We start from the raw sequence: 21,731 nt of genomic DNA, 5'->3' as shown, positions 1-21,731 counted from the left end.
ATAATTGCAGTACTCTGACACTTAGTGTATTATATTGTAGTCATCTGTTCTTTGAAAAGTGGGTAAATACTTTATTAACATTTTGCTGCTGGTACTGTGAATATTTTTCCTTTAGATCCAAACTACCTTACGTCTTGAGTATTCGGTGTTCCTGGAACAGTACAGCTTTGAATGGTTGTATTAAATTTGTTAGAAAAAAGTAGCTATTAAAGTATTATGTGGTATGGCTTCCAACCATTAGTGAGTTTCTGGAAAGATTGCAAGTCTGAAACAATTGTCTCCAATGCCTCTTGGATGACAATAACTAATCCTTTCTAATTTGTTTGGCACTTTCCTGAAGTTATTTTTGACACGTAGACTTTGAGACATGAGTAACCCTGTAAATAACTAATCGAGCCTCACCAGCACCCCAAAGCACATCCCAATTTAGGTTATCCCTCACAGGTTGCTTTGACAATGATGAAGTAGCACTTGTGTTGCAGTTTTTTTCCCATTTAGAGGCATGCTTTTAGCCCTTTGATTTGTGCCTAAAGAAGTTGCATATGTGTAAGTGGAGGAGGTGACAGTATGTGGCTATTGGGATGATGCCTGCTGGCCAACACCAGTGCTTTCTTCTTTCTGGAAAAAAGGGTACTAGGCCAGAGGAATAAATGCTGTGACTATTTCTACCTTGAGGTATGTATTTTATTTCCATCGTCAGAAGAGTAGGTGCTGGAAAGATCCTTATCTCATGTATTGAAGAATTTGGAGGTATGCGATGAAACGTGGGGGTTGTGGAAGGTGGCTGTGATCAAGGTAAATGGTTAGTGTCCTAATAAATTATTTCAGTGTCTGCACTTTCTCCTGTGGGGCATTAAACAAGGTGCCTAAACTATTTCTTTTATGGGTGGCTGTTAATTGTCAGCTCTTTATGTATGCTTTACTTGAAATTGGGCTTGATTTTTTTTTTTTTAATTTATTTTTCTTTCCAGAAGTGCTGGGGCTTTCCTTAAAGCTCAGTGCAATGGGAGTTACACTTGCATTATGTGAAATCTACTATAAACACTAGGTGCCCTGAGAAGCCAATTGTTTGCAGATGCAAAGTTGGTGACTGTTTTTGAGCTTGAGACTTTGTATCTTGATCACCAGTGTTTCACAACTTGACTACCACACTGACTTACACAAAGAGATGTGGAAAACATTGTGGACTTGTCGTCATGTAAAAGATTTCTTGAGGACTGTGCAGGAAGCTGCGAGGCCCTGAACAATGATGGCAACATCATAATTGTTAATTGAACACTGTCAGCTCTATGTATTGAGTGAAGTGTGTAGAGCACACAGTCCAAGTGTAAAATGCCACCTAGACAGAAGGGACTAATTAAAAATCTAAGTATTCTTTTAACGTGGCATTTTGTGTAACTTTCTATACACTTCAAGAAAACCAAACTGGAGGGAGAGAAGAGAGAGTCAGTTTTTTGGACATCATGGGAAATCAGCAGGGTTTTGAACCCTACTGTCTGATCTCTTGAGCTAACATAGTGATTTGTAGCAGCAAGACACCTGTCACTCCATACCATGAATTTCTGATTATATTACACAACTGGGCTTGTGCAGACTTGGTGAGAAAGAGTTAGACATTGCTCATGTTCTGCTGGGCACAGTTATCATGAGTATTGCTTCCTTGCCATCCCATAGTACACTTTATTCCTTCTGTCTTCTTTATGTGCAGGATTATCTGACTTCATTCATAAGACTCAGTGCTCTGACAGACTTCTTTCTAATGTTTTGTGCTGCTGACATGATGTACAAAAGAATTGTGCGTTGGTGTGCCCTTGTAACTAACTTTTCATCAGTCTGCCCTTTTGGGTATTCATCTGGATTTGTACTGAAGAGATACTCAGCACCCTGTTAAAGGGTTTCATGCCTTTTTACTGGTGCAAGAAAACTGACAGGCTTCTGAGAGTCTGTTACGTGAGATGCCTCAAGTCTGGGAAAGGGTGGAGATGTAGACTGTGCCATCCTTTTGAGCTTGGTGCTTTCCCTCCTGTTCCAGTTCCTGCCTCTGTTGGTGCTGGCACTTGAAACAGGTTATTTATTGAGCAAGAGGCTTTCCATTCTCTGGCTGCTCAGGCTTGACTTACTGTTTCTTTTCAAGGAAAAAAACCCCAAATTATTCATACCATGGAGTCCAGGTCTTCCTGCAAATTGTGTGCTTACAGTCATGTTATTGTCTATGTGGTGAAATACTCATTAGCTGATAGATTGTAGGAGACTCAATCTGCCTAACTACAGAGGCTCTTGAGTGTTTCTCTTAGCAAAATCTTGGTCTAAGTTAATTCTGAAAGGCAACTTAGAGGAAAGGTGATAAATTCTTCATTATGATTTTTACTTGATTATGGTTTCCCATCTTGAAAAAAGGAAAAAATAAAATTCAAGTTGCATGTAAGTTGTTTAGACTATCAAAAGTTCTTTGGATTATCTAAGATGCCACAAAATAGCCTGGCTGTAGTAGTAGCTATGGTTATCAATTTCTGTTTGTATCAGTCCTCAAATTTCACATACCTAGGGAAATCCATTTGATCGTACTTGCTTGCTATGAAGCTATTTGTGCACAGGAACTAAGGTGACTGAGCCACCAAGCAATCCTTTTTCAGGTCAGCTTCTTTTGCTTCTGGACAGATATCAAAGAAATCCTTTGTGCAAGGTAACTAATTAGAGCCCTGTGACTATCCCACTAATTTGGCTGTAGACTCCTGCAGGGAGTTCGTTGGTATGTTCGTGGTTCCATCTTCTGATACCTTTATTGTATGGATGAAAAATTATTTTTTTTCCAGAATGAGATGAGCAAAGTTGACTGCAAACTTCTGAAAGATAAGGATGATGTGTTTGTGTGCACATTTTTTAAACTTATAAAGGGAACAATCTTTAAAATACATTTTTATTGTACATTGTTCTGATACTTTCCCCATAATAATCTTGTCTGGGATTGAAAGAAATTTGCAATAAAGAATGCTATTTTAAGATACATGCTTATGTAAAGTACAGAAGAGGAAAAAAAAAGTAATTGAACTGTGAAGTGGTTAAAAATTGATGTTAGATATACCAGTTCTTATTTCCTTCCTGCTTTCTACTTGTAAAATAAGTAAATAAATGATGAAAACTCCAGACTCTCAACCTTCAGTTGCCATTCAGAAGTTGAATGTTGTTATATCATGACTGAAGATGGCTGTACATATAGAAGTGAGCCAGGCACAATATGTGAAAAGTAGCATTTTTTTCCCCTCTGACCAAAAGAATGGACAGGTTTTTGAGCACATAAGCCTTTTCTCAAGTCCTATAAAAACTCTTCTGACAGCACTCACTTGTTTAGTGTATATACAACATAGTATCATACTCTGTTTCAACAATGTGGGAATTAAAATCAATCCAACTAAATTGCTGTTTGTCCTACCTTTAATGCTGACAATATACATGAATATTAGTCTTTTGATGAAGAATAAATGTTGGCATATGCTAAGGTTGGATTGCTTTGCATGGTCACCAAGATTTTTTGGTATGGTTTTTATCCAGTTAAATGTTTTAAAGCTTAAAAGCTGTCAGAATAAGTAATTTCATCTGAGAAGCTGGAAGTGCATTTACAATGGAGGCTTGCATGAATCATTTTTTGTATCAATTATCTTCAGGAATCCTGCTCGAGCAGAACTGGTTATGCTAGTTACTTTTGTAATTGATGTGTTAAAATGCACTAAAAGTCAGATGAAAGTACTTCACTGAGAATAACCACCGAAGTTAAATTCTCTTCCCTTCCAATAGACTGTAGAGCTGAGCTAGGCTTTGTGGCCACTGTTTCTTTCAGGAACTCTTCTCAAGATTGACAAGAACAGCAGATGTAAATACCATATGTTTGCAACTTTTTTTTTTCCCTCCCCCCAGTGGTTTTGTTAGTGAATGCTCTTGAAAAAGAAATGCCTTTAAAAATTCAAGAAGAGGCAACATTGTTCTCAGCACATAATTTGGTTGTCTTCTCATGTGATCAGTCTTCACAGAACTTGTTTGCAAATGGCCAGTCAAGATCTTGTGTATTAAGAGGCTAATGTGTATAGAGGAAAGTCAGATTTTTAGCTATATCCAACAGATGCATTACAGCTATCTTCCCCATAGGAGTGTCTTAAATGAAATTTTTTTTTTCTGTAGTGTAAGTACCTTTTTTCTGTAATAGGAAAATCCATTTTTTTAATCAGCATGTAATTTTTTTTCCCTTCCAAATGTGCTGTGACCCTATAAAGACTGTTCCATTTAACTTTTAACTGTAAGAATTCAAATAAGAGTTCAATAGAATGTTTTAATTTTCTTTGAGTTTCAACACCAGTAAAATTCAGCACATGGAACACTTGAGGCCTTTCAATAACAATGTTTACTCATAAATTAATGTCTAATTATTCTGTGATCTCATTTGCTGACATTCCATATCAGAATGTTTAGAATTTCTAATGGCAGTTCCTTAATAATAAAGAGTAACTATGATTTTTAACCTGGGGATTGTCATCTTCCTAAATGTACAAGGATTCCTGTTCTGAAAGCCATAGTGTGCTCTTGTGGGGGGGTAGGGGAGACTTTTTTTTTCTTTTTTTTTCTCCCCCATAAGGATATGGTTTTAAATAAATGAATTGCTGGGGAGTTGGATTCCTGCCCTGAAGTCACCAATGATGAAAACAGTCTGCCCACCTCAGCTGCAGTGGAAAACTACAGCGGTTTATGTGCAGCTGTGGATAACAAGTTTGTCTGTGTGAGGCCCCAGGAGCAGATTGCAGGCATGCAGTAGGTGGAGTGGCAGCATAAGAGCTTATAGCCAGGCTTTTCAGTACAACTTGCTTGTTCTGCCCTTACCACTACAACAAAGTCATTTGAGTCAGATTGTTCAGCCTTGATGATCACATTAATACAATATTGCTTCTATCATACAAGCTGCCAGCAGTGTGTTCCCACCCCCTCCTACCAAACTGTTTTGATGTTTTGATTTTTTTTTTTCCTAATTGTTCCTGTATTTGTTTCTTTAGAGGAGAGGGGGAGATGGAAAAGTCTCATTCTTTTTTGGTACCACTGATAAAATTTCCCAACTGGGCTGTCTGAGCTGGAGACACAATAGGATTTCTTTTAGGAGTGATGCACTACCAGGAAATAAATCAACATGATTTACCAATTATGTTTTTCTGTAATAATTAGATCATGACTATACGTGGGATCAACATTGCAGTCAATTAAAATGAATCGTACTTAAGAGGCTTACTCTGCAGCATATGATAAAGTGAAAATGAGCTCTTGAAACAGCTAAATATATTGCTTGGCTCATACGTGATGCTTTTTTATGGGATGAAGAGTTAAGCTTCTAACAGTACTCTAGGAAAAACCTTTGTAAGTTTATTTGGGTCAGTTATTCAAGTTGATCTTCGCTTGATTTTCCTTTTTTTTAAGCTATAATCCTAGTTGATTAATAAAATCACTTTCCTCAAAGTCTGTTTTTTTGGCTTGAACCTATTAGGTGGGAAAGAGTTGCATAGCAACAGCACCCAGCAAGAAATACTCAAAGAAATTACTACAACCCATGCTTTAGGCAGAGGCATAGGAGCTCCTGTTGAGAGCAGTGTGTTTTATCCAGGGGAAAAAAAAAAACCAACCCCAACCCCCCAAAATGCGCGCGCACGCGCACACACACACACACACACCCCCGGAAAAAAAAACAAAACGACCAGAGAAAAGTCCACTGACCACTGATGTGGGGAGGTTCTTGTGCAGCTCCATGTGCAAGAGCACTCCAGATGGAAGCTGTGCAGCGTGGCTAGCTGCTGCCGTGTGTTCCGCTTCTGCATCTGCAGCCCTCGTGCTGATGGGTGGCAGTTGTCTAAAAATATTGAGCTTTTCTAAGCATTTGTCTTAACAATGCTTTATGCTGTATTCAGATGGTCCATTCAGGGCCTTTTGAAGAGGAAGTGGTTAGTTCAAGCTGGCTGCTGATTCTGGCAGGAGCTAGATCTACCATTTTGGATAGAGCATTGTCTTCTGCACGTACTGAGTTTGTCTTTGGATAGGTCACTGGATAAATCATTGTGACTAATGGCTATAGCTGTTAATGGCAGGCTCAGTGTTCACATGTAGACTTCATTCACACTTTAAAGCTTTCTAGGTTATAAACTGTCTAGTGCGTTGTTTCTGTTCTGCAGTAGAAGTCCGAGGGTGTAAATGAGTCACTTCCTGTGTTCTCCTCCTCTGGGTTCATTTCTACTTGTCAGCCTTCAAAAAGGCAGGATTTAGATCTGTCATGGTGTGCCCCGAGTTCCTTTTTTTAAGAATAAAGAAACAGAAGTGGAGTTGCAGTGCAAGAAGGCATAGTTACTGTGGTTAGTCTAAAACTAACTTATGCTTATTCTTGTTGCAATCTCTAGAAATAAAGGTGTAACTAATTTTCCCACATAAGAATTAAACCCAAAACGTGCAAGTTGCCTTAATGCACTGCTATTTCATGTCTTTGCTTCTGATGCAATTAAAAATATTTTATTGTAATCATATGTAAAGGGCATCTAATTTTTGTGAAAGTAAATAAAAATAAGTAAAGAAAGGAAACCTGTTTTGTCACTGAAGTCTTAAAATATCTTTCTTTGAACAAGAACTGTACTAAATAGATGATTCAGCAATTGCAGTAGGCTGTATTACTCTACAAAGAGTGTGTTGCCCTTGTCCTGACTTGAAAATTACCTGCCTCAAACAAATCTACTATCATATTTAAACAGATAAAGCAAGAGTAATAGCTTCCATCCACAGTAATGAAAGGGTAATTTAATACTATGGTAGAAGGATTGTTCCTGAGTATTTTAATAATAAAAGAATGTAATATGACCCACCCAGGTATTATAATCTAGCAGAGTCTAGCTGCCAAGTGCTGCTTTTGATGTTATTGGAACTTTTTCCCTTATGTTACGAACATGTGAAAGCACAGAGTATGTTACAAACATCAGGCTAATAGAAAATAATAAGATTTGAGTATCAGTTTTAACAGTTATGACAAGCTACAAAGTATTTTTTGAAAGGAAGTGAGGGTTTTTTCCCTCATTTTCCAGTTAAAAAACTTTATCTTTAAGAAGTTAAAGCTTTTATTTTAGTTTCATCACTCTCTAAAACTCCTCATAAATTGTCTGGGTCAAAAGCTGTGGAAGCTGGAGGGGTCCTGAACAGGTGTAACAGGCAGTTTTTAAATTGTTAGTTGTTATTGCAGTTAAAATGGTAGCTGCTAGTCTCTACTGAAGGGTCTGTTTCAATGCCAGTGGTATGTTTTAGGGGAAATGCAGTAAGTCTAAAGTTGTCCCGTGAGATCATAAAGTTTGTCAGTCTTAATTGAAACAGTTATTTTGTAGCCCAAGCTGATGCTTAGAGTTAGGTGGAATATAAATTCACATGGCACAAGATAAATGCAGGAAGCCACAAATTCATGGGAAAATGCCTGACTTTTGAGGATGAAGTACACAGCTCTTTCTACCCCCAAAATTTCAAGGCCAGGGAAGACAATTTTTCAGAAGACCTGATGCATCGCTGGAAGTTTGTTCTTATTTGTTGTTAAATGAGAATCCAACGTGCATCTGGCATTTGCATGTCTGCTAGTGCTTATAGATAGATACTTAAACGCCTACATCTTTGTGTAGCCAGTAAGTTTTTTCAGTGTAGTAACCTTCCACCATGCATGCTGATAAGCAACACACAGTAGTCTTTCGGATTTTTTTTTCTTCCCCCCTTGGGTTTTTGAATGAAAATAGAAGTCTGTAGAGAGCCTGGAAATACCGACACATGCTTCTGAATGTTGCATCGCACAAATACTTGACAAAACGTTATTGTGAAACAAAGCTGGAGATAAATCCATAAAGGCAGGTGTGTTGTCCTCTAAATATTGTGGTGGAACTGCCTATCCTAACAGGAGACTAGAACTTGCATTGCTAAAATGTAAAGTTGAGAAAGCTTTGCTAGACTTCAATATGTTATTTTTGTGTTAAACAGAAGTAAGCTCCCAAGAATTCTGACCCAAAGGTTTTCTTTGCCTGTCTTCCAGTTTATACATCTCAAACTTCATCTAAAATTAAAGAATGGGGGGGAGGTGAAGGTTTTGAAAAGCTAACTCTTACTATGCTCACTAGCAACAACAGACAAAGCTGATGTTCTTTGGCTCTGCAAAATGAAAGGAGTTACTGTATGTGTGTTACTGGAAACCCTGAGGGTCTGGATGTAAGGATTTTTAAAAAGCCAGACTGATACTTTTTTCATAAGTGTCTTTCAGAAGAAAGATTGGGAAAATGTTTCTTCAAATTTTATGTTGTCATTCTCCCTCTCTCAGAGGACACTTGATCTCATTTTTCAGTGTGATTTTATTACATGGTTTTTGTGCCAGTTAGTAATTTTCACATAAAAATTTTCTTTTGCTCTATTGCGAAGTTGTCTCTTTAGCATGACAAAGTTCAGTGAAACAGTTTCATTAATATTAAAGCACAGAAATAGTTATTGCTTTAAGCTAGACTATGAAGGTTTGTTGCCTTTCTTCATATATTTTATTCATATTTGTGTGTAGCTTTAAAAAGCTACACTCTTTTCTCCTCAAGACTGAACCTTAAGTTGTAAAGAAAATTATATTCAGGAAAATTTACATGTTGATGCAGTTTTTTGTAAAACTAAAAACAGAATGCACAAGAGTCCACCAGTCCAAACAGATGATGAGAGATAATATGCAGCACACTGTCAGTATGAGTACAAAAGAAGCTTTTATTAGACACATAAAAAATTGGCACCAGTAACCGCTTCAAGGGTAATTTTGGGGATCACAAAAGCAAACATGGATCTAGAAAACCACTCAAGGAGGCTTTAGTGCAATAGACTTATCGCCTTGCTTTTCTATCATTTCTAAGGGCAGACAAGTATCAGACTTGAAAAGGTCAGAGATCCTTAGGGATGCACAAATCTTGATGAGGAAGCAGAATAGAAATTAGCAGAGGGATTTGAAAAAAGAGGGGGAAGTGAAATATGGTTAAAAGTATCAAGTGAAGTACCTTTTCTCACACTAGTTTGGTGTATGTACTGAAGTCACGTAGCTATACAAGCCTGCATGTACTTACCTACATTGACAGCCGTTTGCAAACAAAGATAGTAACTGTATGCTGTGCTGGGTATCTGAACAGCATAATAATACGAGTTGTGCATTGCAAAGTAGATGGTATTCCTGGGTGACTTTTACGCTGCCTTGAAGATTGCAAGTACTTGAGGTGGTATTTGCAACTGATTTGAGAACTTGCAAGATAAAATGCCATATTCCTGTGACTCCTTTCCTATATCCTGGAGTTAACTGGTGCCGTGGCCATTTCAGAATGGCGTCAGCATGAAGCTGACGTGGCATAGTCTTTTTATTTCTGTGTCTCACTCAGAGTGAGGGGGACAGTTCTGACATGCTCTTCAGCCAGATTGAAGAGCATGTTATTTGAGACTAGATAGGAAGGATAAGTTTTCTTCTGCAACATCAGCACTAATGTGAAATGTTGGAAGAAAAAGTTGCTGAGAGATTATTTGGAAGGGTATGGTGCTGAGGCTATACAGAAAATTGAGGCGGAGAGATCAGTGAGTGCACAGACAGTTTATGTAAAATTATGTTTTTACATTGAAGTCCATATCTAGTGTACTCCCAGTCCCTGGAAGTGACATTTAAGGGATATGCTGAAAGCAGGTGTTGGTAGTATTTTATTCTGGTAGATGTTCATTAAAAAAAAAAGTAAAAGACCCATTTAGCTTGTATTCTCTTGCTCAAGCATTCAAGCAGCTTGCCCTGCCAGAAGCCTTTCTTGTAGATGTTTCCACTTGTTTGATACTGCAGTGTATCAGATAGTATCAGTATATAGGGAAGCTGTGCATGTTTGTATATGCAGATCAAGTTACATCCTTTTCAGTGTTCTAAGTAGTAGGGGGGTTTTTTGTTACTGTGACTCACATTGGAGTCACTTGTAACAGTATGCTGTTACAGTCTGATTAAAGATCCTGCATTTGACAATGAAGAGCCATTCTTAAGCCACATGGTTCATAGGTATGTTTTGTCTCTACTTCAAATATAGGGAACTATTCTAGGTTCCTTCCTTTTTTTTTAATAAAGCACATCACTCTGTGTGAACCAAAAAGCACTTAAATTATTTACCTATAGCACAAATGAAACATGAACCCTGAGGGTGAGAACCATCTGATATGTAGCACGTTGCACGGTTAGAGGTGAGATTCCAAAACAGCAAACTGTTGCTTTTTCTTGGAAGACCTAACTTGGCCTTATCTAGGCCTAGGTTTTAAATGTTCCTTAATTTGATGCCTCCGTTGCTCAAAATATGATGCTATAAAAATATGTATGTGTAAAAACTGTTAAAATAGTCCAGTGGCTGGAGCACAGGACTGGAAAGCAGGGTATGTGGCTTCTGGTTCTCTCTTTACTGTTAACCTTTTGGAAGATGTGTGCATTATTTTATTCATTTAACTTCAGTGTGACTGCATGGGACCACAGTTGCAAGCCCAAGTTCCATATCACCTGTAATCAGAAGAGAGAAGTAGACACTTCTCAAGGGAAAAGGGGGAAATTTCAGAGCACTTGAAATGATGCCTAAAAATAGGTAGTGTGAGGTTTTCCTCATGTGAACCGGCTGTAGCCTCTTACCCTTATGTTGCTTACGCATTCCTAATTTGTTAAGTATGGAATGGGAGAATACTGTGGTACTAACAGATGAGAAGGATGTCCTGGCGGAAGATAAAACTTCACGCACTTAACATTATTTCAGTCAAATTCTGTCATCACATTGCTGTCTTCTGCTCTGGTATCCTTTCTATAATGTAAGAGGATTAAATATGTAGAGAAATGGGTAAAGCAAGTAGGGCTGATGGTTCTCGAACCATTAATTAATTGTAGAACTTGCAAAGTGTGCAGGGTGCGCATGCAACTTGGATTTCTCAGGTTGTTAGATCAGTAACTGATAAACTAATTGCTTTTCAGAATAGTTCTGTACTGGTTTTGGAGTTACACAAAAAGCCCTCATATATATCCCTTAAGGAGTTGTTTGAAAGTTTAATATCTGAGCTCAGCAGTTTGTATTCTCTTTCTGTTAAGTTTTGAAGGGTATTATCATAATCTGATCTTTGCCTGAGGTGACAGTCTCCTTAAGTTCTCTTTTGATTACTGTGTATGTAAAAGCCTCCATTAAAATGACTTTTTTATGGCCTGGTGCCATGTCAAGAATCAGATCCTAGTTTCTCGACCTGAAGATTGTCACAAGTTTCATGATCTGCTGGTTTCAGTTAAGCTTCTGAAACAAACAGTCCTGCTGCTTGCTCCTGTTCCTTCCACATTTACATTGCCCCACAGCAGACATTGCCAGAGTAACCAAACTAATCCAACAAAACAAAAGGTTAGTTTTTAGCAGTATCATTTCCCCAGTCTAGTGTATTGTACGGTCACACAACTACTTAATGGTGGCACAAAAAAATTGCTGCGAGGGGCCAGAAGGGCAAGGGAGGGCAGTGAAGTCCTGGCTGCGTACCAGCATAAATTTATCTGGTAAACCACTTCATAAATAAAAAGCAGGAGATTGCAGATGGAGAGATGGACATGCAGTAGAAAGCTATGAAGGAACAGAAGGGAACGTTGAAGCAATATTTAGGTAGCAGTCAGACTCAAAACCCAGGAAAAAACAATTTTCTGTTTGCTTGTGCAGTCCTGGTCCAGTTCCTATCTCGCATACTGAATGAGGTGGGAAAAATCTCGTGTAACTAAAGCTTGTGCTTAACTTGTTCGAGTAGCCTCAGGTACTCTTATAGTTGCGGCAGCCCAAAAATAATGACTGCTACCAACTGTCTGTGTAATGTGTGGCTAGCTATGGTTTGAGTTACAGAGCATGCTTAGCTTTTCACCCCACGGAATTATCTTCCTATGTTACCAGGCATCACTCTCTCCCAATCAGTGCGTTGCAGAATGCATAGTTGGTTGAGCTCTTTTTGTGGATCAACATATGGCTGTTTCCTGTGTCCAGGAGAGCTGCAGTATCTTTCTATTTTCAGCCTGTGAAACCACAGAGATTTACCACAGGAATACTATTGTCTACCTAGAGGTTGCTCTTCCTCATGATCTTAAGTTTCTTCTGTGTTAACAGCTGTAATTTTACATATATATTTTTTGATATGTGCGATAATTTACGGCTTCATATAGCTAATGAGAAAAAGCGTTAGCATCGGAGTCTGTAGTGCTTTTCATGAGCTACGTTGACTTGCAGTTGTGGTAGTTATTAGTGCTCTGACACTAGATGCTTGGATGGCAGATGTCTGTGGTTAATTGGCGGTGGCAGGAATGGAGCTGAAGTACTTTTAAAGACTGAGCTGTTCCTCGTTTGGTATAATATTGCTGCATCCATGAGCTAGATGAGAAGTCACAGGTTGAATACAACAGCTGATGTAACAGCTAGCCATTTTGAGAAAACAAGTTATCTCAGCTTATGCAAAGCCACCTCTTGAAAGCAGAATACTTAAGTGACTTCGGTCATTTTCAATCTGTCCTTGCCGCTCTCATTTTGTGATTCAGGATCAGGCCTCGACAAAGGCCATGAGCAATGCAGCCTGGCAGCTGCAAACCATAGTCAATGAGGTCGAGGAGTATGAAATCCTTAGTACAGTGCTGAGAAAAGGACAACTGACGGTTGCAGATGAATAGATAATAGGATAAAATGTGGGTTTACCAGAGGTGGTGCCACAGCAACTTGGGTATCTCCCCCAAGTTAGGTAACAGAGCTTTGGGCCAAGGGGAAAATGGCAAACTTATCTGGATTGAGGCAAAATACTTGACAAGAGGCGACGTGGAAGTTGTCCGAACCGCGGAAGAGATTTACGTATCTATCTTTTAGAGCTGTCTGAAGAGGACAGGGCGCGAGTTGTACTGAAAAGGCGCTTATGCTGTAGGAGGTACGTCAGCGCAGCACCGGCTGACGTAAGGGCTGCCGAGTTCCAGCGGTGACGGAGCTGTTCGGCGCGGTGACGGGGGCAGTCTCCGCAGGGCACAGCCTCGCAAGGCCCGACGCGGGGCCGGGAAACCCGCGGGGAGCACGCTGTTCCGCGCTGTTGCGGGCCACGGCGAAGACGAGCGTGGCGGCTCTTGCACGTGGGCTGGGGCGAGGTTGCCGTTACCCACCTCGGACCTAGAGCTGAAACGGGCCGGGAAGAGCTGCTCGGGCGGCCCAAGGGGCGGAAGGCTTGTGCCAGGTGGAGCAGGGCAAGCGCTTGCCTCGCCGGGGCCGGGGCCGGGGCCGGGGCCGGGGCCGGGGCCGGTTCCGCCGCGCAGCGAGGAGGGCTCGGGGCCGCCTCTCCCCTTGGGGCCGCCGCCGTGCGTGCTCAGGCAGCGCTGGGCGAGACGGAGAGAACCGATCGGGCGCGCCGGCTCCGCGGGTGATTAGCGGGGCTGGCGGGGCGGGGCAGAGCGGAGGCGCTGCCGCCCGCGGAGGGCGGCCCGGGCAGGGCAGGGCAGGGCAGGGCCGGGCCGGGGCGGGCGGCCCGCGAGGCCGTGCGGGCCCGGGCGGCGCCGCGGCGGGGAGCCAGGCCCCGCGGTGCGGGGGGCGGGCATGGGGCTCCGGCGCCGCTGCCTGTGAAGGACCGCAGCTTTCATGGTGAGCCAGGCCGCGGTGCGGGTGTGGGTGCGGGCAGCTGGCTGCTGGGCGCTTGGGTCGGGGGGAGAGGGGATGGGTGGGCGCGGACTTCAGCGCGAACGGGGTAAAGCCGGCCTTGTCCGCTTGTAGGTCGCCTTGCTGGGTCCGGCAGGGAACCAACTTCGCGGGAAGGGGATCCCCTTTGTGCGAGGCGAAGCGGGGCGGGGCGGCGAGACCCCGGCGGCGGCCCAGGCCGGCCGGGGCTCGGGACGTTTGAGCGGGGAGGCTGCTCCTGGGAACCGACGGGCGGCCGCCTCCCGTCCCGTCCCGTCCCGTCCCGTCCCGTCCCGTCCCGTCCCATCCCGCGCAAAGCGGCTAGCGGCGGAGCGAGAGCCGAGCGGTCTGGTGTCTGCCACTCTGGCACCTGGCACGAATATTTCGTATTCGACTTCGCCGGAGAGTCGTTCCCTTCGAACAAACAGCACCAAAACAAGATGACCTTGATAGAGCAGTTGGTGTTCCTGCAGGCTCGGCCATGCCGTGCTGCTCGCTGGTCCCCGGGGAGGCTCGGTGCGTGTGAGAAGTCACACAGCCCTCTCCCGCTTAGCGCGGTTGATCTTTTTGGCACTTGCCCTGTGTTCTGGAGGTTACTTGTGTGCCTCTGCAGAGATGGTTTAGGATCCCTTTGCAGGTTAGCTGCTTGAAGAATTGCGGCAGATCACCACAACTCGAGCTTCTTGCACCTCAACTGCGAAGCTGCCAGGTTCCACCCAGAATTAAACTTGGTTTCGGGGGTGTGTGCTTCTGTGGGATTTTTTGTTTGGTTGGTTTGGGGTTTTTTGTTTGTTTGTTTAAAATCAGTGCTTTAATCTACAGCACGCTCTCTTAGAACATCTTCAAACACTAGTTCAGCTATTGTGGCTGAATGTTGAATAGGTTAAGATGAAACCTGGAAGAAAGCCTAAGTGATCTCAGCGATAAGGATGTATTCTAAATTGTAAATGATCAGCTCATCCTAAATTGATCCTAAAATTAACTTGCAGCTACATCAGGTTAGTAACCCCTAATTACAGTACAGGATTTAAATAGATGCTGAATTATTTGTACCTGTGAGAGATTTGAGTCTGGTTAAAAAATAAAAAGCTTCAAATGAGCTATTGTGTGGTTCAGCCTATTGCAGTATGCCTGTACGTGCAAATACTTCTACTTGCTCAGTCAGCAGATGCTCTTAATGTGAGTTTGTGGAGGCTTCAATCTGCTTCATTGCTGTATCATACATTGTACTCTGTTTGAAATTGCATTCTCTTCTTACTGGAATAAAAGATCATTTTCATGAGCTTTTGTCTTCTGTGAATTTTGGGTGGTTTTTGGTTTTGTTGTGTTGGGGCTTGTGGGGTTTTTTTTTGTTTATTTTTTAATTTTCCCTGATTAAAAAACAGTCTTGTAGATAAAGACTGTCACCAACAGACAATTTTATTCTTTTTTGGCTACCACTGAAAAGGATGAAATTACTACAAAGGACTCATACTTGTAATCTGATAAAATGTGCCACTCCCATTTTTGTGCTGGTCTGGCTTCTTTACTGTAGGGTAGTGCTGAGTAGAACATGTCAGTGAATGCTTGCTGAAATGCAGGGTGGGCTTTTGCTCTTTTAAGAGGTTTGAATAACTGTACTAGTGTGCCAATACTGTAACTAGCCACGCATATTCCAAAATAAAGCATTCCTTAACCAAGAATTTCTTGGAAGAATGATATGCTTAGTGCTGGTGTGGAAGACTTTGTGCTTAGCTGAATGAGATTTCCAAGTTAATTCTACTGTACAGAATAAAATCCCCATTGCAGCCCAGTGTGTACAGTTTTTCTCGCCTTCCAAAAGCAATTTTGCTCTGCAGTTGGCTTTCAGTGAAAGAAGACCCTGAAAATAATTTTCGTAAGCCAAAATTAAGCAGTAACTTCTATTGTAATAAGCATTGGGTGCATGTGTTTTAATGTCAAGTTCTGTGATGCTTTAGGGAGATCGATATGATGATGTCTGCATATTAGCAGTTGCTTGTGGATACAAAATGGTTTTTCTTTCACTAGTAGTGTCTCAAAGGAGTAAAACCGTTAGATTTAGGGTCAAGGTTCACCTTGTCCGTGGAAGCAGTAATAGAGGTTAATATTTGATGGTGTTAATTTGTGAAAAATAGCTAATAATAAAAAACAAGTCTTCTAATAGAAACTGGGAGAAAGTATAGCCATTTGCTGCTTTCCTGTCAGCACAGTGGATATAGTCTGCAGTTGATGGTGCAGCTGAAGCACATTATGATGATGCACTCATACACTGGTCACTATCAGCTGCTTGCAAGGAATTATTAATGCAAGAATAATGTCTTAGCTGTCAATCACAATACCTTTTTTACTAGATTTCTTTGCTTATTTTCTCACTGGAGGGTTTTTTTTTCTTAGTGAATAGCTTTGTCAGCATGAGCACTATCCCTTTACTAAACAAAGCTAAGTACTATTCAGTGGTTGAAATACGTTTTTCTTGATTCTTTTCCTTGCTTTCAAACTGATGTCATGCATAGCTGTATTAACTGGTATTAATGAGCCAGACATTCCAAATTCATGACAATGTTTCCTGTCAGCAATGCTGGCATCATAGGATTGATTGTTGAGACAGTGCCCAGTTAACAAGGAAAAAGAGGGGTTTTCTATCTCCCGAGACCTTCACAGACCTGCATCTATGAGTTCCACAGAACTAGCTTGAACTAGAATTGAATTGTACGAGACAAGAGTAGAAAACCACATCCATGTTGCTCTGCATTCATGTGTGTTTTTCGTCCATCCCTTTTTTTAAGGTGGGGTTGGAGGAGAAGGCCTTTCTGCAAGTGGTAGGGATCCTGTTTTAGTTTCTGAATGATCCAGGCTGTTCTGATTGTGTTGGAAAGGCTGGCTCTATTGCCCAAGGAAGTTTTGACATAATTGACAGGTTAGGTTGAGAGAAAGAAATTGGTACCATTTGAGGAGCTGTTTGTGCCAATGGGAAAAAGTCTATGGCTGGAACACTGTTCATAGTGCTCATTTGCAATGATTAGTTTTCACAGTATAGTTTATTTTTTTTTATTTTAATAGAAACGGCATAAACAAGCTACACGTGAAAGCAGGTTTTTGGAAGTGGCAAAATTCATAATAAGGTTGAATGTAAAAGTATCTGTAATATGGATTTGGTTTTTCTGTTTAATCGTGTTTGTTGTTTGTATATCACTGACACTTTGAATACTCCATGTTCGCTATAGTACTTCAAGCTTTGGAGTAGATGGAAGTTGTGTAAAGGTTGTTTTATCCCAGTAGGTCGTGGTTTTGTTACGTTGTCTTCCAAAACAATGTTTGTAGGAAAAATAAAAGTAGCACGGTACATGTAATGCCAGGTCCTCTAATGTGGCTCATAGTGAAACAGTAATTAAGGGTGGAAGGACCTCTCAGGGGCTAACTCCCCTCTCAGAGCAGTCTGCTTAGACCAGGTTCCCAGGGTTCATCCACCTGAGCTTTGAATGCCTTCAACGTCGGAGGTTCTACCACATCTTGGGAAACTTGTCCCAGTGTTTCACTACCCTCCTAGTGATGGTTGTTTTTTTTTTCCTAAGACCAGAATTCCCCTTGTAGCAGTTTGTGCCTGTTGTCTTCGTGTTCTTTATACAAGCGCCTCAGAGACTTGTATTCAGCCTTCACCATCCTGTTACTACTGTCCACAGCTACCGAAGATCCAACAAAACCTTCTCCTGTGAAGGCTGAACAAGCCCAGTTCTCTCAGCCTCTCTTTGCATGTCACTTGCTCAGACCCCAGTCATCTTGGTGCCTCTTTGCTAGTCTTGCTCTGGTGTGTCAGTGTCTATATTACAAACACAAGTTAATACATTATGCTCTGTTATGATTTAGGCTTGTTGTACTTCAGAGCACCGTAACAAATGTGGGGTTTCTGACTAACCGTGACTTTAACTTTTTTTTTTTTTTTTTTTTTTTTTTTTGCCATCATTGAACTCTTGCATCTGAAAATAGCTTGGGTAGGAGAAATCTTACCATGAGATTTTAAGACAAGGAGCTTGTGGCTGGTTTCGGCTTCAGTTTCAAAACCATGTAAATCAAAACAAAAATATTTTAAATAGGGCTTATTTTGTACCTCAGCTAGTATTTGCTGCTTGTAAGCTGATTCTTAGCAGTACTTTGTAAAAGCAGGCTGTCAGTCAGAGGAAGTTAAGATGCTTCTACAAATGGAATGGAAAAAACCATCAAAATTCACTCCTGAACATAAATTTTAACAGTTTTCAGTTCTGAGCTTCCTCCAGTTGAAAAGCTTTAAAGGGACTGCAGTTGGGCAGAGATGTGAAAGCATTATCTTGAAGACTTTTGTAGACCCTTTTTAAATTCTTATGTGCATCACCTTGGTGTTCTCCACTCTCGTAACTTGCCCCGTCTTTTTCTTCTCTAGGAATATGAAGAAAAAACTGGAAGAGCTCACAGACCACTCTCTCCTAAACAGAATGTGAGGAAGAATCTTGATTTTGAACCACTCTCCACTACAGCACTTATTTTAGAGGACAGACCAGCGTAAGTTTTTGGAAGTACCACAGTGAGGGTCTCTTTAAAATTAGGCTAGCAAAGCTTTTCTTACTGTGTGTATTTGATTACTCTAATGTAAACATGATTTAAAATTTAAAGTAGGTTTTTTTTTTTTTAGGCAAGTGAATATGAAAGTGGGATGATTATGAGAAAAATTATTCAAACAAAAGTAACTGTTTTATAATAAAAACAATGGCTTTGTGTGAAAGGAGGTAATTAGAGGAGCAGAGCTCTAGTTTTGAGTAATTCTACCTCCTAAACACAAATAAGGGATTTTTATTTTCCCAGACAGAACATAAGCATAAAAGTGAAGCTGGTATATGTTAAAGAAATTGAGAAGCAAGGATACAGTGTCCTGTTTACACAGAGAAAGACCACACCTCCGTAAATAATGAAACAATATAATGATTGTTCTGCAGTGGGTTCAGCATTGCATTGTAAAGGTTGTCAAGTACGTGATAAGTTGTTTCATGCTTCTGTTACTGCAAGGAGATTCTTGCATGTGCAGGCTAAGTCAGTAACAATTTACTGATAACTGCTTTACCATGGTTTGCTCTTGAATTACACAAATTCAGTCATGTTTAGTAAATTTATGAATGGTACCTAGCTTTACAGGCATGGTGTCTGCATTTTTAATATAGCTGTGCATTGATGTAAAGAGCTGGTGTAACATAGGTCTGTGTTTTCATCAACAAGTCTGTATGAAGAATGCTCATATCAAAGTAGTCTAGTTGTAGGGTTATTTAAGACACTTTTTGGCTTGACTGGTAGACTATGTAACGACTTCTTGGGACATCTAGAACAATGTAAGAGTGATTGTTTGTTAGAGCAGGTTTTATTGTGTACAGCTGGAAACAATATGTACTAGCTTATTTGTTGTATTTAAAACCTGTCTATTGAAAATCATTCCTTATGTGAGATAAACTGAGAAGTACAGTGTTCAGATAGATTGAATTAGTTATACATTACAGGATAACAGTCAGATTTTGCTTTCTTTCCTACTGTTGATAGACTGAGGAACTTCTAGCAGAAAAGGTATTTTTGAGATTCTAAACAACTGAATCATCATTTCTTTTGTCTAGTAGGGAAAACTGCTCTGGACAACAGTGCTGTCGTCTGATGAATCTTTCTAGAGAATCTTTTTTAATTGTTTACTTAGATGCATGCTTTTTTTTTTTTTTACCTATTAGGCTTTAAGTAATTTCTTTTTGATTTCCTATGACAAAAAGATTTAAGACTTCTGGAAGAAAAGTGCAGTGAGATTTTTTCCGAAATGGCTGCTCTTGATTTTGCACTCACTTGTAAGGTTTAGATAAAACTTGTAGCAAAAATCACTAAGTATTCCATAGTCCCTCTAGCTTTAACTGGAAAGAGTGTTAGTTGAATCTTAATAGATACTAAACATCATCTCACATGTATGGTGATGTCATTAAGAGACAGGACAAATAATCTAAGTGATGGAATTTAAGCTAGGAGAACTTTCATTCTTTCATCTTTGAACTTTCATTGGTTTTCTTTTCCAAACTTTACTCGGCTTACACCATTTATAAAGACTTGGATTTAATAAAGATGCTGGTCAATTTACAGAAATGAAAATGGAAAAGAGTAGGTTGTCCTCTGTGGTTAACAATGACATTAATGTGAAAATCCACTTTTCTTGTTCTTGTAAAAATCCTGATTCTAAAAAATATTCATAGGCATGTATGACATGGCTATGCATACTGTACAGGTAATATGATGATGTAAATAGTAAAGCATACCACCATTAATGGAGACTGTGTTGATGGCTAGCAGCTGCCTTATGTGTGACACCTTACAGGAATGTGAAAGTGAATTTTTGCATATCTTTTTTATTAACCAAAGATATAAACTGTCCTAGGAGTACAATACAGTGTTCTACAATACAGAAGAACAAAATACTTATCGTCATTTCCTGTTCTGATGTTTTGGTGATCCTGTAGTTGTATGAGATACCTAGTGGTTATGTTAATTACAAATATAATTAGCTTAAAGTTAATGTGGTCTGACATATAAGCATGTGTATTTGTATGGCAGAGATGTTACCAGTCCAGGCTTTAATCACAAATCAAAATGGCTGTGTTGGTATTGATAACTGGAGAATATATAGAGGATGACTCCAGTGCCACTTGTTGCTGTAGAAGCGAGGGGGAGGAGTTAAGCCTTTAAAATAGGAATGGGGCCTCACAGAGCAGAGGGGAAAAGTAAGCTGGTGTAGGGAGTCATTACTGCATGGGTGAAGAAAGTTGTGGATGTAAGCCTTAAACAAGGTGCACAGTAAGAGAAAGTACGGTCTTGCATCTTATTTGTAGAGATCAGTTTAAATCAAAACTACCAGCTTGGTATATACCAGTATATTCCCTTTGTTTATGAAGATCAGCCTATGGGTTCAGTTGGTTTAATAATAAAAATGCTGAAATTACCAAACATAAGGAAATTACTCAGCATATTTTGTGTATAAAAGTAGTCGTAGCTGGTCAGTGTTCTTTCCTTCTCTTCTGCTGACTCTGGCAAAAAAAAATTCTTTCCAGGGATCTGTTGCTCTACTCTTTGATCAAATATTTTGACAAGAAGCAGTATATGCTTTTCTTTTAGAAGTGTCTAGAATTTTCTTTAGATAGGCATGCCAACTTTAAATACTTATTTTTTTTAATTTTTTTTTTTTTTTTAATTTCAGGAACCTCCCTGCAAAACCAGCAGAAGAAGCTCAGAAACACAGACAACAATACGAAGAAATGGTGGTTCAAGCAAAAAAAAGAGGTGATGGCATTTTTTGTTGTTGTGGTTTAATGTCAGACAGCAACTAAGCACCACGCAGCTGCTTACTCACTCCCCCCCCACCCAGTGGGCTGGGGAAGAAAATCGGGAAAAAAAGTAAAACTCGTGGGTTGAGATAAGAATGGTTTAATAGAACAGAAAAGAAGAAACTAATCATGAGAATGATAACACTAATAAAATGACAACAGTAATAATGAAAGGATTGGAATGTACAAATGATGCGCAGTGCAGTTGCTCACCACCCACTGATTGACACCCAGGTAGTTCCCGAGCGGCGATTCCCCTGCCCCCACTCCCCCCAGTTTATACACTAGATGTGGCATCCCATGGTATGGAATACCCTGTTGGCCAGTTTGGGTCAGCTGCCCCGGCTCTGCCCTGTGCCAGCTTCTAGTGCCCCTCCAGCTTTCTCACTGGCTGGGCATGAGAAGCTGAAAAATCCTTGACATTAGTCTAAACACTACTTAGCAACAACAGAAAACATCAGTGTTATCAACATTCTTCACATGCTGAACTGAAAACATAGCACTGTACCAGCTACTAGGAAGACAGTTAACTCTATCCCAGCTAAAACCAGGACACTTGTCTTCAGAGGAGAGAAGTAAAGTTAAGGGGTATTTCTAAACCTGAAATGCATTCGTGTCAGTCTTGTTGCACTGTAACGTGAGGGATCTGTAC

The 21,731-nt window shown here is 40.4% G+C and overlaps 1 protein-coding gene across 4 annotated transcripts in view; it reads left to right on the top strand.

The window, feature by feature from the left end:
• The window catches only part of TBC1D14 (TBC1 domain family member 14), a 75,457-nt gene that overhangs the window by 24,715 nt on the left and 29,011 nt on the right, over nucleotides 1–21,731 (top strand). For 3 of the 4 annotated variants that reach the window (XR_012649701.1, XM_075022647.1, XM_075022639.1), the window contains 2 exons: nucleotides 18,127–18,245; nucleotides 20,953–21,035. Coding sequence is in view for 3 of the 4 variants with exons in the window: in XM_075022647.1 (XP_074878748.1) it covers nucleotides 18,127–18,245; nucleotides 20,953–21,035 (202 nt within the window). In the remaining variant the exon portion in view is untranslated. Of the gene's footprint in view, nucleotides 1–13,539; nucleotides 13,680–18,126; nucleotides 18,246–20,952; nucleotides 21,036–21,731 lie in introns of those variants that run through there. The other variant, XM_075022650.1, reaches the window with a different exon arrangement.

This window comes from Buteo buteo, chromosome 1, assembly GCF_964188355.1.
Source record: "Buteo buteo chromosome 1, bButBut1.hap1.1, whole genome shotgun sequence".
Taxonomy (NCBI): Eukaryota; Metazoa; Chordata; class Aves; order Accipitriformes; family Accipitridae; genus Buteo; species Buteo buteo.
This window is presented reverse-complemented; position numbering and strand designations above follow the sequence as displayed.